Genomic DNA, 14,551 nt, shown 5'->3' with positions numbered 1-14,551 from the left:
AACTTGTGTTAAAAATATACTATATAAGGGCTGCCGGTTTGTGCAGCAAAGACAGTTCTAATTAGAGTGTTGCCGTGTAAAAGTTAAGCAGTTAAGCTATAAGCAATAAGTTGTAAACTCGAATATCGAACAATAAGTGTTAAGTTGTTGGAAATAATAGTAAAGATAAGTGTATAGCCATTAAATTGGGACTTTAATTTAACAATACAGTGATCGAACTCAAGAGTGAGTTACAGGTACACGATATTTTAACGGATTTCTCGACACCTTGTAACTCACTCTTCAGTTCGATCATTAATCTAACAAACATTCTGGCAACTATGAATTCACTGTCTAGTTGATTCTGGGATTTTATCGTCGATTCGATTTTGTTCTACCATCCGTGTTCATCATAATATAAATGATTGTGCACAGTTTTGGATATTTGGCAATTTTAAAGAGCATTTATGGCGGACAAATTACCGGCTACACTTCAGGCTAAACCCTTCCCAGGTAACGATTAGCAACAAACAAGTTCAAAATATTCAAACAATATGGCCTCTAATATAATTTGGCGAACTGGTTTTGTACTCAGGATCACTTACTCCGGGTTGGAATGATCCACCTATTTTGAATAACATAACTCAACCACCTGGACGAACTCGATTGAATCTCAATAAAAGAGTAGCATTTCCGGTAAATTCCACATCTAGTTCCATATCTGTGGATAGTTCAACAGTGTCGACAAGTTTGGGGCAATGCAAATTATCGGATGTAGGCTCTCTACCACCTAATTCAGCAGGAAAACCAACGGTAAATATTCTAGGATTTAATGCACAATTGATAAAAACTTCCAGATGATACACCCTAACAAGTGTATGCTGTAGAAAGTAGTCTATTGAAACGCGAAGCTAGCAAGCTAAAAATGTTTTTTTTTGTTTTTTAATTTCAGGAATAAATAATAAATATCTGTATGAAGACCATTGTGTTTTATGTGCTATCAAATGGTCAAAATAAATACATGTTATTTACGAGGAGGCTTTATTATAAACCCAATATAGAAGAGCTAAATTCGTCTACAGTCGCAACCACGACAGTTGTTGTAGCGGCAGAAAATGTTTCTGAACTAATTTCGAGGAATGGTGCCGAGTTGACAGTCCTTGGCCTAACTTACAACTGCAATAGATGGACTATTCAATATTCTGCAGATTCATGCCAACCATCTACGGTTCTAAAAAATTAATTTCCTAAGGCCCTTGGAACATTCCTTGTCGCGGATTTTAAAATTGTGACTCCCACTCTAGTTTTACTTGACGGACCCATAGCGCCCAAATTTAAACTGATATACCCCTGCTCAGAGAAACAATAGTTACAGAACCCTACCTTGTGAGTTCCAGGCTGCAAGTCAAGGACCTCCTCCCAGCCTATTATTGTATTGCTACATACAAATAGGTCTTCACTATTGTAATATAAGAATTTTTGAAATAGGATTATGAGGGAAAGGATCAATAATTTATTAAATCAACAAATAAAAAGTATCATTGGACTAGGGGTATTGTAATAGATGTAGGTTTTTTTCTGGAATAAAGGCACTGAGCGAACCACTATAGACTACCACTTCGTTGTGCAGAGTTGACGAGCTGGACGATGAGGTTGCGAGGACTGTTGAAAACATAGTTCTTGGTAGTTTTCGTAGTTTTCAGTAGACGATAGCATCTTAACGAGAAATCCACTAGCGCAAATTCAAAACAACTGTTGATGTCAAACAGGCCATTCACGACTTTAAAGAAAAATATAAAATCAGCTACCTGACGACGTGCTTGCAGGTTATTGATATTGAAATGGTCGTAGATGTTGTTTATTAAGCTATGACCTCCAGACCATAACGGTAACTCAAACACTTACAGAGTTTCATTTGTATTTTTTCGATGATACGGCTACGGACTTATTAGTGTTCAAATCTAGTTTGTTTTTGTGACCGCAGGTTGATAGTTTGTCGATACCACTCTGGAGATCATGTATTTCTTGTTCCCTAGTTATCGTTCTGAAGATCTTCAAATCGTCTGCATAATGCATATATTCAGACAGGAAGCTATCACCAACATCGTTAATAAAAATATTAAAGAGAGTTGGACCCAGGTGTGATCCTTGGGGCACTCCTGAGGTCACATCGTGCTTGGTAGATAGATTCCCATCAACTTTAACTTCAAATTGTCTTTCAATTAAATATGAGTGTATCCAATTCAGTACGTTGCCTTGAATGTCATATCTGCTTAGTTTATTTAGAAGGAAACTATGGTCCACTCTATTGAATGCTTTGATTGTAAACACTTGAAGAAGGAGGCAAAAATATCGCTAGTCTCGATGTTCGAGTCAGCTGTCCGATTTTTCCAGGTCATAGTAGACGGGCTATCACTATTGCATTGAAAAATTTCCAGAAAACACCTGTGTCATCCTGGACCTGCTGTTCGAATAGAATATTGATCTTTTTTACATACTCGCCGAAGTTCGCTAAATTTTATATACATACATAATACAGTTTGGTATTGATTTTCATATAGGTGGAGTGAGCTCCCTTGAGCAATGTTTTATGTTTTAATTCGTTAGTAAACCAGTAAGGTAAGTGACTGTAGGTCAAGCGTGGAGTTACTCTATTCAACCCTACTGCCGAGGGTAACCTTACTTGTGAAGTTTACCCTTTTGGTAATGCTATACTTCGGGAGAAGAGCCAGTGGTATTTCATCACCTAAGGCCTTCATTTGCTGGGACGAGTTTACCTTTCCTCGGCCATACCCTTCTGCTGTCATATGAAGCATTTTATGTTTAGCTGTTTGATTGATTACTAGATGAAGCGGTGTGAGTTTTAGCATTGCACCAAATGCACAGATGCAGGCAAGTCTTTGTAGTTTTGATAGCACAAGCCCTACCGAACCATACTTAAGTCTAAGCCGAAGTGCGGAATTTTAATCCGCTAAACCTAACCTACTCCCAACCCAAATCTCTCCTGACTCCTAATCTGTTGTAAGTGTCTCAATCTTGTAATTATCAAAGCTCAAAATCACGTATAAGTGCTTTCAAATTTTCCACCGAGGAACTACCGCCAAGTGTGGTTTTCAGATTTTCTCTTATACTTGAGAACCGAGGGCAATGGTAAAAAACATGTTCAGAGTCTTCAATACACTCTGTACACGTCGGACAGTACGGACTGTAGTCATGATATATAAGCGGCCTTTACACGGTCATTTTTGTCTGAAAACATGGTATGATACAAAAAAAACTGGTTTTCTTTTAAACAGTCGAACATGCAATCATACTTTACTTCTCTGTTATTTGTGAACAAAGCAGGAATGGCGATCAAGAAGACCAGTTTTTTCACATAAAAGTTTGTTAAAGGAACTTGAACGGTCCAGCCCGGCGGACTACTTCTCCGAATGGATCCTTCTGTATATTTGGGAAAAGTAACACCTTATATAGAAAAACAAAATACTATTATGCGAGACGCAATTTCGCCTGATGAACGTCTCTCTGTAACATTTATGTATTTGGCAACTGAAGAGAGCTACGATGTTGATTAAAGTTCTTAAAGATTTTATTTCAGTAAGTATATATAATATTATATATATCATGAAAATGGAAAACAAAACAAAAATAAAATATTTCTTCAAATCAATATAAATAACAAAAATAAAAAGAAGAGTTTGCTTATGAGTAGTCAGAGTCGTTCAACAAGTCCGTAAATGTCTGATATTCCGTGTTGTTGAGTATTTATGGTTTCCTGTGATTGTATGTTGATGCTGGAAACTTTTTAATATTGCTGTGGCTGAACTGTTCTATGAAGTCTGATGTGCTGAACTTGAGGTTTAGGAGTAGATATAATTTGCGTTGGACTCAGAAGAGGGGAAAAATTAAGTATTCCGGACGACTTTGCAATGATCTTAAATCAAAACATGTTGACGAGTTGTCACTATAAGAAAAGGTGTTAATGAGCATCTTGTGTTAGGTACGTTGAACATCCGATGGGAATTTTCGTTCAACCGACCCAAAGCTCCTTGGTACAACACCTCCATAATGGTTTTATTGGCAAATAATTGTTGATTAGGGTCAAGTTTCCTGAAGAGGACTTCCCAAGTCGAACTGAAGGTACTTGCATCGTCATCGCGAAGTGAGTTTATTTTATACTTTAAACTTTCCGAATTTGCCTTAAGATCTATCTCCTTATATTTTTTTAAAAGTGCTTCATAAACAACATTCTTCTTAATTTTGTTTTTATACTGCTCGTTTGCACTTTCCATACTTCTGGATGGCTTCGATAAATTTCAAAGAAGTCCTTCCACAGTTCTTCGTTTATCCGTGACGTCATCACGCCAAGGATGAAATGATGCGAGACTCTTTGAATCCAGAGAGAGCTGTCAAAACCCACATTTTTTATAACATTTTCCAATCATGCCACTGTCGATATTATTTTTAGGTGCTCCGTCCCCGAGTATGCCTATATAACGCATATACATCCCTATATACGTGTATTTATATTATAAAATTTTTAAAAACTCATATAACATAAAAAAATAGCATATAAATAAAAAAAATTATAACAAAGAAACAATACAAGTCATAATAAACGATCATGGTTTTATGATGAACGTTTTAAATTAAATTAACAAATAAAATTTAGTTGCACGTTACTCAAAAGTATTGGTGTCGTTCCATGAAATTTCGTTTCGCACTGCTTTTGTTAGCTATTTTTAGCGGGTTTATTTCTGGCATCCCGCCTTTTTTGACATCAGCTGTATTCCCTGATTTTAATAATCAGGGAAAGAGAATAACAGAAAAATCAGCGAAAATGAGAGAGTCAAGCATCATGTCATCCTTGATCACGCTTCGATGCAGGCTTATCTCTGCTTCGATGTTTGCTTAGTGCCGTTTCACATTGGGACGCAAAAGAGTCTCATACCAGTTTATTGTGGGTGAGGGGACGACGAGGAAAGACGACGGGACCGTGCCACTCGTGTTCGGGTGGCACGCTTTGTGTTCTTGTTCGTAACAGCTCGCTGCTACTCTTTTCAGCATTCCTTTTCACTTTCAAATCCTTTGAATGGTTGCAAGAGCGCTCGGTTTCAAATGAATTCGATCGCAAATTTGAGTTCTGTTATCTATTTTTGTATGTAATATGCAAATACGTATGCATAGAATAATAGAAATATTATGACAAATTGTAAATAAGGAGAAAATTAAGATATAGATTATGGAGTAAAGAAATTATGAATTTTTAATACGGAGTAAAGAAATTATGAGTTTTTAATACTTAAAGATTAGGAAATTCCTATTATAAATTTGGCCTTGAAAATATTAGTAGCGGATATTCAATACATTCTTGTGGATTAGGGAATTCCCGTCTTTAGTATTTTTTTGAAACTATTTAGCGGGTAGGTACTTGTATTATGCATATTGTTCTACCATATTCATGGTAATTCATTGCAAGCAAAATGTGTGACCATCATCTCAACATACAAATGAAATACGCAGCACGCAGTGTTGCGCAGTCGAACCGCACAAATATTTACGAAAATTTTGTGAAAAGGAATGCAGAAAAACTATACTCGAGTTGCTGGACTCTTTTTGACCGTGTGAATGCCCAGAGCGACACCAAAAGAAAATTTGAAAAACATCAGACTCTTTTGAATCCCTGTGTGAAAGTGCACTAAGTGCCGTTTCACATTGGGATGCAAAAGAGTCTGATGTTTTTCAAATTTTCTTTTGGTGTGAAAGTGCACTAAGTGCCGTTTCACATTGGGATGCAAAAGAGTCTGATGTTTTTCAAATTTTCTTTTGGTGTCGCTCTGGGCATTCACACGGTCAAAAAGAGTCCAGCAACTCGAGTATAGTTTTTCTGCATTCCTTTTCACAAAATTTTCGTAAATATTTGTGCGGTTCGACTGCGCAACACTGCGTGCTGCGTATTTCATTTGTATGTTGGGATGATGGTCACACATTTTGCATGCAATGAATTACTATGAATATGGTAGAACAATATGCATAATACAAGTACCTACCCGCTAAATAGTTTCAAAGAAATACTAAAGACGGGAATTCCCTAATCCACAAGAATGTATTGAATATCCGCTACTAATATTTTCAAGGCCAAATTTATAATAGGAATTTCCTAATCTTTAAGTATTAAAAACTCATAATTTCTTTACTCCATAATCTTTATCTTAATTTTCTCCTTATTTACAATTTTTGAAAATATTTCTATTATTCTGTGCATACATATTTGCATATTACATACAAAAAATAGATAACAAAATTCAAATTTGCGATCGAATTCATTTGAAACCGAGCGCTCTTGCAACCATTCAAAGGATTTGAACGTGAAAAGGAATGCTGAAAAGGGTAGCAGCGAGCTGTTACGAACAAGAACACAAAGCGTGCCACGAACACGAGTGGCACGGTCCCTTCGTCTTTCCTCGTCGTCCCCTCGCTCACAATAAACTGGTGTGAGACTCAAAAGAGTCCCAATGTAAAAGTGCACCTACGACTGAAAAAATATACTGCGTGCATGATGCAAGCATTTACACCATAAAACATGTTCATAACAATATCATGTTTTTAAAAATTTTTAAAAACCATCGCACATGTATGACGAACGCGAATTTATTATAACATAAATGACCGTGTAAAGGCCGCTATAGGTATAAAGTACAAATGTCAGAAAGTATTAAAGATAAATCAATCAAACTTTCTGAAAACAAGTCCTTTTGACAGCTCCTCATACACTGTAAAAATGGTGGAAATCCGCTAATAACCACGCCTACTTCTCATATAACCATTATATTTAAAACTATATAAGTGCGATAACGCACTATGTAAATAAATATCTTAGAAGCATTAACTTTCCCATCCGAGGTGGTAAAAATAGTTTGCATAGGTCTTGTGGTAATAATTGTACGTTGGGCGTAGCACCGTCCACTTTTAGATATAATTTCATATCTCAGGAAATAGTGAACCAATGCCAACCATATTTTATAAATTACATTATACCGGCAATCTTACGTTACGATGTTAAGCCACTTTTACTTCCCAAATATCACAATTAGAAATTCCATATGATTTCTTTACTTTAGGGTATATAAATTAAATATAAATGAAATCATAATTTTGCACAAAAAGTGGCTTAGGTACAATTTTTTATCGAACAATGAATTTGAAAATTTTTAAACCCGCAAATTCCATATACATATGGTGATCTCAGTGCCAATGCTCGACTTGATACCGAAAATATCGGTCAATCTTTTACTATATTACTGAAAAGCAAATAGTATCTTTTCCTGATCATGATGTACCCTTATGTCAAAAATGGATAAAATCAAGTCAATAGATCCCTTAGCCCTTAAATACCCAACTTAAAAATTTTCGAATTTCTGATTTGCGGTCACTATTTGAGTTATCTTAATGTAATTCAAAGAGCGCCCTTATGCCTAAAATTGATAAAAACTAGTCAGGCGGTATACTGTATATACGTAAGATAATTTCAATACGTAAGATAATTCACCCGCATTAAGTGAACGTACAATAAACGGATATACTATAAATGAACGCAGAAAATGTGTGAAATCGGTCCACGAACTACTCCAGCTCCCATATACTAGATACAATGATTTTCCTTGTTCTAGCAGACATCAGACCGAATATATCGGCCAATGTGTGAGTTATCTACCTGAAATTACATAGAAACATATTATTAAGTATACTTGAGTATACTATCCTAGATTCGTTATACATGATATAGTGATATCTGCCTTTCCTGTTGGCGTACACGTGATATTTTAATAAAATTAAGTGGACCGGTTGGTTTAAACATAATGTGATTTAACGTTGAATATAAATAAAATCGATCTAGACTTTGGCCTTAAACCCATATATCTAATTATTTTATATTTTATATAATTTTATTGAACGTTGGTATGCAATATTGATAGATTGCGAGGCTTTACTTCAATTTTCGTCTAACATTTTCCATTCAAGTCGTAAGGCAACTTGAAGACCAAGTGAAAACAGCTGATTACATAACTTTGCAAACAAATGCTGTTGCTTGTAGTCTACGTCACGGTTGTCAATTTGAATCAATTTTGCCAAGTATTTTATATGATCAACTTGAAGCAAGTTAACTGCAGCGTAAGTGGCTTCAGCTTTTTTTGACTTAATTTAAGAAAAATGTGATCACTATGTAATGTATAAATATTCCAAAGAATGCATCTCTGAAATTTCGAATTCATATAACGCCGCAATAGTTTGAAAAGTTTATATATTAAGAATTTATTACACAGATTTACAAAATAAATTAGTAATAGTCATGTCAAATGTTGATCTTGATTGCGATAATGGTGCTGTACGAATAATAGTCCGTGAAAGGCCAGTACGGAATGCACAGGGGCTTGAAGACGAGTGTTTAAGTGTAATTTCATACCTTGAAGCAACCCCAAATGTATGAATACTCATGCGAAATATAAATAATTAATTAATAAATTGTTTCATTTAGGTACTTCTTGCGGACGGAAGACCATTTACTTTTGATAAGGTTTTAGGTCCGAATGCATCACAGGAACAGTTATTCCTCGATATTAGAGTCTTGGTTGAAAAAGTAAAAAAAGGTTATAATTGTACAGCATTAGCGTATGGTCAAACTGGTACTGGTAAATCTTATTCGATGGGGCTTAATTCAAATGTTTGTATACCAATATCTAATTATCGAAAGTTATTTATTTAATTTAATAAACTTTTCCAGGCTTGTGACGGGGAGTTCGTAGGAATAATTCCAAGATGTTTGAGGGAAATATTAATCACATCTGTGGATGAGAATAAATCAGAAAGCCATTTAGGGTCAATTGAAATAAACGCGTCTTTTATAGAAATATATAATGAAAAAGTGTTTGACTTGCTAAGTGACAAGAGCACGGAACCAATCTCTTTTCGGGGTTAGTTTTGAAACTATTGCATTTTAAATAAATAAAATATAATTACCATTCAAAATTTAATTTTTTAGGATACAAATATACGGGTGGCACTCGAAAGGTCCTCAAATCATTAGAAGATTGCTATAGTGTGTTATTGCAAGGTAACAAGAACAGACATGTTAGACCGACCAAAATGAATTCTCAGAGTTCAAGATCACATGCAATTTTTACGATTCATATACATACTTGTTCTGGAAATGGTGTTCTTAGTACTAGGTTAAATTTAGTAGATTTAGCTGGCTCAGAAGGTGTGCGCAGAACAGGTCATCAAGGAATGGCGATGTCAGAAGGAGTTAACATAAATCAGGGCCTTTTATCCATTGGTAAAGTTTTACAGGCAAAAGCGCTCGGGCATAAAGTGGTACCATATCGTGATAGTGTTTTGACTTCTGTTTTGCAAGGTAATTTCTTGTATTTAGACATAAGGTTCAAGATATAACTGTAAAACATTTAATTTTCAGATTCACTCAATGAAAACTCCTATTTAACACTTTTGGCTTGCATTAGTCCTCATCGTTCAGATCTATCTGAGACCTTATCAACTCTTCGTTTTGCCCAAAGTGTGAAACAATTGAAACACTCACCGCACATTAATTTAATAGCAACTGATATAAAGGTAATCCTAATGTATTAATAAAAATATAAATTTAGACTTAAATGACTTTGAATGAATCATTAGTGTATATATCCAAAATTAATGCAATCAATGATAACGTCGCGCATTCGCTCGCTGTACTCGTGTAAATTTCCTTCGCATAGAAGACCGGAGTCCTTTAAATTTTTTAGTTTCCCAATTTCTGCCTGTTCGCTAAGATTTTCAAGGTTGGGCACATCTTCACTTTTTAATGTTATAATTGGAAGCACAATCATTGCAAAAAGTATAGCAACAGCCCCTCTATTTTTTAATTCCTCGTCGAATTTTTCTCGAGGAAACAATTTAAATGGATTAGATCCAAGTCTATGAAGAAAACTTTTTATCATGGTTGCTGGAACTTTCGAGTTCATGATAGAATTAGTCCTACCTGCTGATGTGCCGAATTAATTCCTCATAGTAAACATTTAGAACATCTCCGTAATGTGCTTTTCTGAATTTTCTTGAGGTACAGGTAAAAATAAAGTACATCAGATCGCTAATTGGAGACGAGTATCGTAACAGTTGCCAGTCCAACAAACGCATTGTGATGGCATCAGTGCCCTTTCATATACCAAATTAAAATTAGTTATTTATCTTTGTTATAATCGTCAATCACATTATTTACCTCCAGCTTAAACATTAAATTGTTGTTCCAGCAATCTCCATGACATAATACTGCATATGGTTCATATTTGTTACCATCAATTAGATCCGAAAAAATTTCAAAAAATGGACGCTTAAAAAATTTGCCCAGGGCTTGCTTATACTCATCATTTTCCAGTTCCAAACATGCCAGCGCAGTCCTTTTTAATCCCTCAAAATAAATATTTAAATTTGAAACATCCTTGTGTTGTAGAAAAATATCTTCAATATTTCGAAATTTATCTAGAGCTTGAGGCTGCTGGTCTTTAATGGCGAAAGAGACTGCATGTAATTTTGCATATGTTCGCATTACTATTGCAATATGTTCAAATTGAAAATCATCGAAACGGTCAAACACCCTAAACTCCTGTAAACTTAAGTCCTCCAAAAATATTACTTCTTCGAATTCATCTGTTGAAGTATAAAAACTCTTGGCATACTCATGAAAACGGCATTCTTCTGCTAGTCCTTTATTGTATTGAAAATTTTCAATCATTGGTAAGAACTAAGAATAATTAGAAAACATTTAATATTAATTTAACTTTCTGTAAAATATTTGTTACTACCTCCTCATAAGCAAGAGCTTCTCTCAGAAAACAGGGCCTGATAAAAAATTGCTTACGTCTTGTAGAATTTCGTGGTGCCATTTTAAGAATTAAATTAGAAAGACGAACACCGCAATTTGTATTTAATTTAACAGAAACGCGATACACAATTCCTATGTAGTTTTCACCTTTTTTAGTAGCTGGCAACAGTTTGTAAGTAAACGATTTGGATGAAAATTGCCTTTCCAACAGTTGTTGAAGTGCCGCCAGGACTTTACTGCTCGGATAGTCACAATCTTGTCTGCGTGTTTTTGCACTGTCGTTATCCATTTTGAACTATTGTAACTTGAAAATCGTTTAATATATAAATGCCTTTTGACGATATTGATCCATATTGTTGCAACCCACAATTTTGATATCATATTTTGCGGTCTTGAATATATCAAAATGAACAAAACTATAAGTAAGGAAGGGTTGAAGTTGCGCAGCCGAACTTCATAAACCATCCAGTCATTTTTACGAGAAAATAAGTATTGTGAAAAAAATATTACAAAGTTAAAGTGGAACATATATACTTGCTTATATAAATTTATTTTTTTGTTATTAGTACAAGGTCATTTACAGTCGAAGTGAAAAATTGCGATTGCAATTCTATTAATTTATTTAACTACACCGTTTTATAGAAAAATCGCTTGAAAACTCCAATGAAACGGCTCATGACACCAGCACCTGCCAAGCCAACCTTTTCTAAAAATAACATTAACATGGGAATAAAGGTTCTAAAACCTATCTATCATAGTAACACATTTTGTACTCCGACCAAGTTAAAAAGATACCCTAATGCCGATAAATTGAACCAATCCGAATTTGGCGTTACACCCAAAGAAAAGGAAAAGTAAGCAAATTAATTCAATAACTTAAAATTAAATTTCAATATTACATTTATATTTTACATCGTTAGGCAACAAACACGAGTTTTTCAGTCTTGTGTCTCTGAACTTCCTATAGTGCACTCAAAACTACCGCAAACAAATCGAGAATCGAGCATTATAATGGATAAATCTCTTGATTCTCGGGCTTCAATTATGAGTTTGAATGTATCATCATCGACAATGGTTGGAAATGATGGAATCGCATCAAGTAAAGTCATTAGGTATAGATATTCTAAATGTTGTACATAATATATATGTATGTATATTATATAACCATCTTTGTGTTCTATAACAGCTACAGTCCCGTCGTGCGGAAATGTATGGTAGAAATAGAAAACGTCATGGATAACAAAATGTCACAATTAATGGAAACTTTAAAAGACCTAAATAAGGATAATATTCAACATCGGTCGGAAATTATGGACACTCCATGGCCAAGTACGGGTGATTCAGTTAGTGCAGGACCACTTCCACTGGCACTCCGCAATGAATTGAAGACTATTATACAAGAAATATTGAAAGAAAATGTCAAATCAAATACTAAATTTTCGGGCGACGTGAATAGATCCGAGTCGATATTATTAGAGTCTTCTCTTTTAAGGAATGATCCAAAATGTCAATTGGTAATTTTTCTACAAACATTGTTTATTAATACATATAATGAATATTTATATGTTTTTAGTTTGCTACAAGTAGTCCAGTTTTCAAAGTCCCATCTGCACCTAATAAAGAATTTGATAGTTCTGCAAATTCTTTTAACACAAAGGAATTATCTATGAAAGTAATTGAAATCGATGAAGAATCTAAACGTTATAAAACTGCAATTAGACGATCTAGTCGGATTTCCGCAGTAAGGGGAGAAGTGATATTAGACAGTTCATTTAATGATTTAAGAGGACCAGGTACTCTTAATGAAGCATTACGACGTTCTAGTCGCATTTCGAAAATTGGGGAACAAATTGAGATGCAGAGAGCAAACGATTCTTTTAAGCTAACGTTAAGCGCAATGTCACGAAAAAAACCAAAATCTTTAAAACAGCATGTTGAAAGACGGATAGAGAAAGAAGAAAATGAAGGAGGCAAACATATCTCTAAAGCACATAACAATGCAAGTCATCGTATATATTCCTTAAACAACAATATAATTGAGAGATACTTTACTATTGGTGCGCAAAAGTCAAGTTCGCACATTAAAGGAAAAGAAAAGAAATCGAATATTCTGAAACACCGAGCAGCAGTATTAGATTTATTAAATTCTGGCTCTATGAAAGATTTGCAGTTACTGCCTCAGATAGGCCAAAAAACAGCGTATCAATTGGTAACTCAGAGGTATGTATTGTTTTAAGTATGTAATTTAATATATTTATCTTCTTGGAATTACAGAACATTGACGGGAAAATTTAAAAATATATCACAACTTGAAAAACTCACAATATGGCGTGGAAACTCGTGGATACGTTTTGCGCAAGTACGTAAATTACACTCAAAATTATGCCAAAAATAAAATATTAAATTCATAATTTACAGGCAAATTTGCTCATTGACTAAAACGGCTTCCAACATTTTCTTTATTTAAAGCAATATTTATTTAATATACTTTTATCTTCTAATTTTTCTGTGTTTTTATTGTAATAATATATTAAAAAAATGTTCGTATATGTATTAAATTAAAAAGATTGTAAAAGAAAATACAAGGGGTATTTGTATCTATTATATATATGTATTTTAAGTGGATATTGAAGTATTATTGTTATAATTTTTACCTTGTTTTTGAACTCGTTAAGCCTTGTTGTGCATTTTTACAAGATTATGGTAGATCCAGGCAACGTATACTCTTGATAACTCCATTAGTATCTTGGTAATTTTAAGAGTATGGCTAAGTAAGGTACTTATTTTTAAGAAAAATATATATGCGTTGTTCTTTATTTAGTTGTGAACGTTTCTGATTGAATAACTTACGATGATCTCTAAGCAAATCGTTATTTTGTAAATACCTTGTGAAAACGTTTTATTTTTTTTCGCTTCGAGATATTGATGAATTATTTTCATGCATTTACAATGTATTAATGTAATAAGGAGAAGTTAATACGAAACTACCGACATAGCGATTTTGCATTTCAAAGAAATGCAAATGAATTTCCATCTGCTCTTTTATGTCCATACAAATTAGAGATAAATCATTATCATGCATTAAACGTAAAACTCCTATAACAATATGGACTACTAGACTGAAAACTAGACTTTGGTATCGTTTCAAAATAGGGGTAAAAAAAATCACAAGTAACAGGTAAATTATAAAATATAATGTTATTCGTTTGTAAATAATAATTGATTTATTGTATTATTTTATCTATTCAAATTGAACTATTCAGCAGAGTTATTTAAGGACAAGAATGTAAGACGATGATTTATTTAGCTCAAGTTCTCAATTAATAAAAAAAAATCGCATTAATATTGTCATCAGCAAAAACAAGAAGGTTCTTTGTATTCTGTACATTTTAACAAGAAAAATTTTAACGTCGCATTAGCGTTTATAACGTTTTTACCATATTGAATTATTGCATCCAAACTCAACACTGAGAGCAAAGTTAACGATTTGCTCATAGCTTAATATAAAATACATCAAATAGTCATATGTCTATCTACAAACTATATATACACGTATACAATAAGACAATACGAGGTTGGTTAAAAAAATATCGCGAATTTTGTATTTCTTAAGATATTGTAATAATCACCATTAGATATAATGCACTTATGCCAGCGTTTTTTCCAATCCTCCAAGCACTTAAAAAAGTCATTTTATGT

The 14,551-nt window shown here is 33.9% G+C and overlaps 3 protein-coding genes across 6 annotated transcripts; 2 read left to right on the top strand and 1 right to left on the bottom strand.

The window, feature by feature from the left end:
- Positions 1 to 294: 294 nt before the first annotated feature.
- LOC106614709 (uncharacterized) lies at positions 295 to 1,010 on the top strand. Its single transcript, XM_070110078.1, has 3 exons — positions 295 to 492; positions 575 to 792; positions 932 to 1,010. Exons 1-3 carry the CDS (start codon positions 447 to 449, stop codon positions 935 to 937), a joined length of 270 nt encoding a protein of 89 aa, XP_069966179.1. The 5' UTR covers positions 295 to 446; the 3' UTR covers positions 938 to 1,010.
- A 138-nt stretch (positions 1,011 to 1,148) lies between these two features.
- nod (no distributive disjunction) lies at positions 1,149 to 14,071 on the top strand. 3 transcript variants are annotated; one of them, XR_011396539.1, is made up of 12 exons: positions 1,149 to 3,576; positions 8,304 to 8,461; positions 8,516 to 8,701; positions 8,762 to 8,951; positions 9,020 to 9,391; positions 9,452 to 9,606; positions 11,495 to 11,706; positions 11,773 to 11,964; positions 12,039 to 12,366; positions 12,426 to 13,061; positions 13,127 to 13,211; positions 13,271 to 14,071. XR_011396539.1 is itself a non-coding variant. In XM_070110074.1 (11 exons), exons 1-11 carry the CDS (start codon positions 3,544 to 3,546, stop codon positions 13,289 to 13,291), a joined length of 2,421 nt encoding a protein of 806 aa, XP_069966175.1. In that variant the 5' UTR covers positions 1,149 to 3,543; the 3' UTR covers positions 13,292 to 13,672. The 3 variants fall into 3 exon arrangements, 2 of the variants coding, with proteins under 2 accessions (XP_069966175.1, XP_014086071.3); XM_070110074.1 differs by lacking the exon at positions 8,304 to 8,461 and having other exon boundaries at positions 12,426 to 13,072; positions 13,271 to 13,672; XM_014230596.3 differs by lacking the exon at positions 1,149 to 3,576 and having other exon boundaries at positions 8,227 to 8,461; positions 12,426 to 13,072; positions 13,271 to 13,672.
- On the bottom strand, positions 9,602 to 11,175 carry pkm (Pinkman). Of its 2 annotated transcripts, none has more exons than XM_036365133.2 (4): positions 10,833 to 11,175; positions 10,250 to 10,771; positions 10,013 to 10,185; positions 9,602 to 9,960 (listed from the first exon to the last, which is right to left on the bottom strand). In XM_036365133.2, exons 1-4 carry the CDS (start codon positions 11,139 to 11,141, stop codon positions 9,666 to 9,668), a joined length of 1,299 nt encoding a protein of 432 aa, XP_036221026.2. In that variant the 5' UTR covers positions 11,142 to 11,175; the 3' UTR covers positions 9,602 to 9,665. The 2 variants fall into 2 exon arrangements, with proteins under 2 accessions (XP_036221026.2, XP_014086073.3); XM_014230598.3 differs by having other exon boundaries at positions 9,602 to 9,948.
- Positions 14,072 to 14,551: the final 480 nt, after the last annotated feature.

This window comes from Bactrocera oleae, chromosome 5, assembly GCF_042242935.1.
Source record: "Bactrocera oleae isolate idBacOlea1 chromosome 5, idBacOlea1, whole genome shotgun sequence".
In the NCBI taxonomy this organism is placed as follows: Eukaryota; Metazoa; Arthropoda; class Insecta; order Diptera; family Tephritidae; genus Bactrocera; species Bactrocera oleae.
Note: the sequence above shows the minus strand (reverse complement) of the source record. Positions and strands in the feature narration are given on the sequence as shown.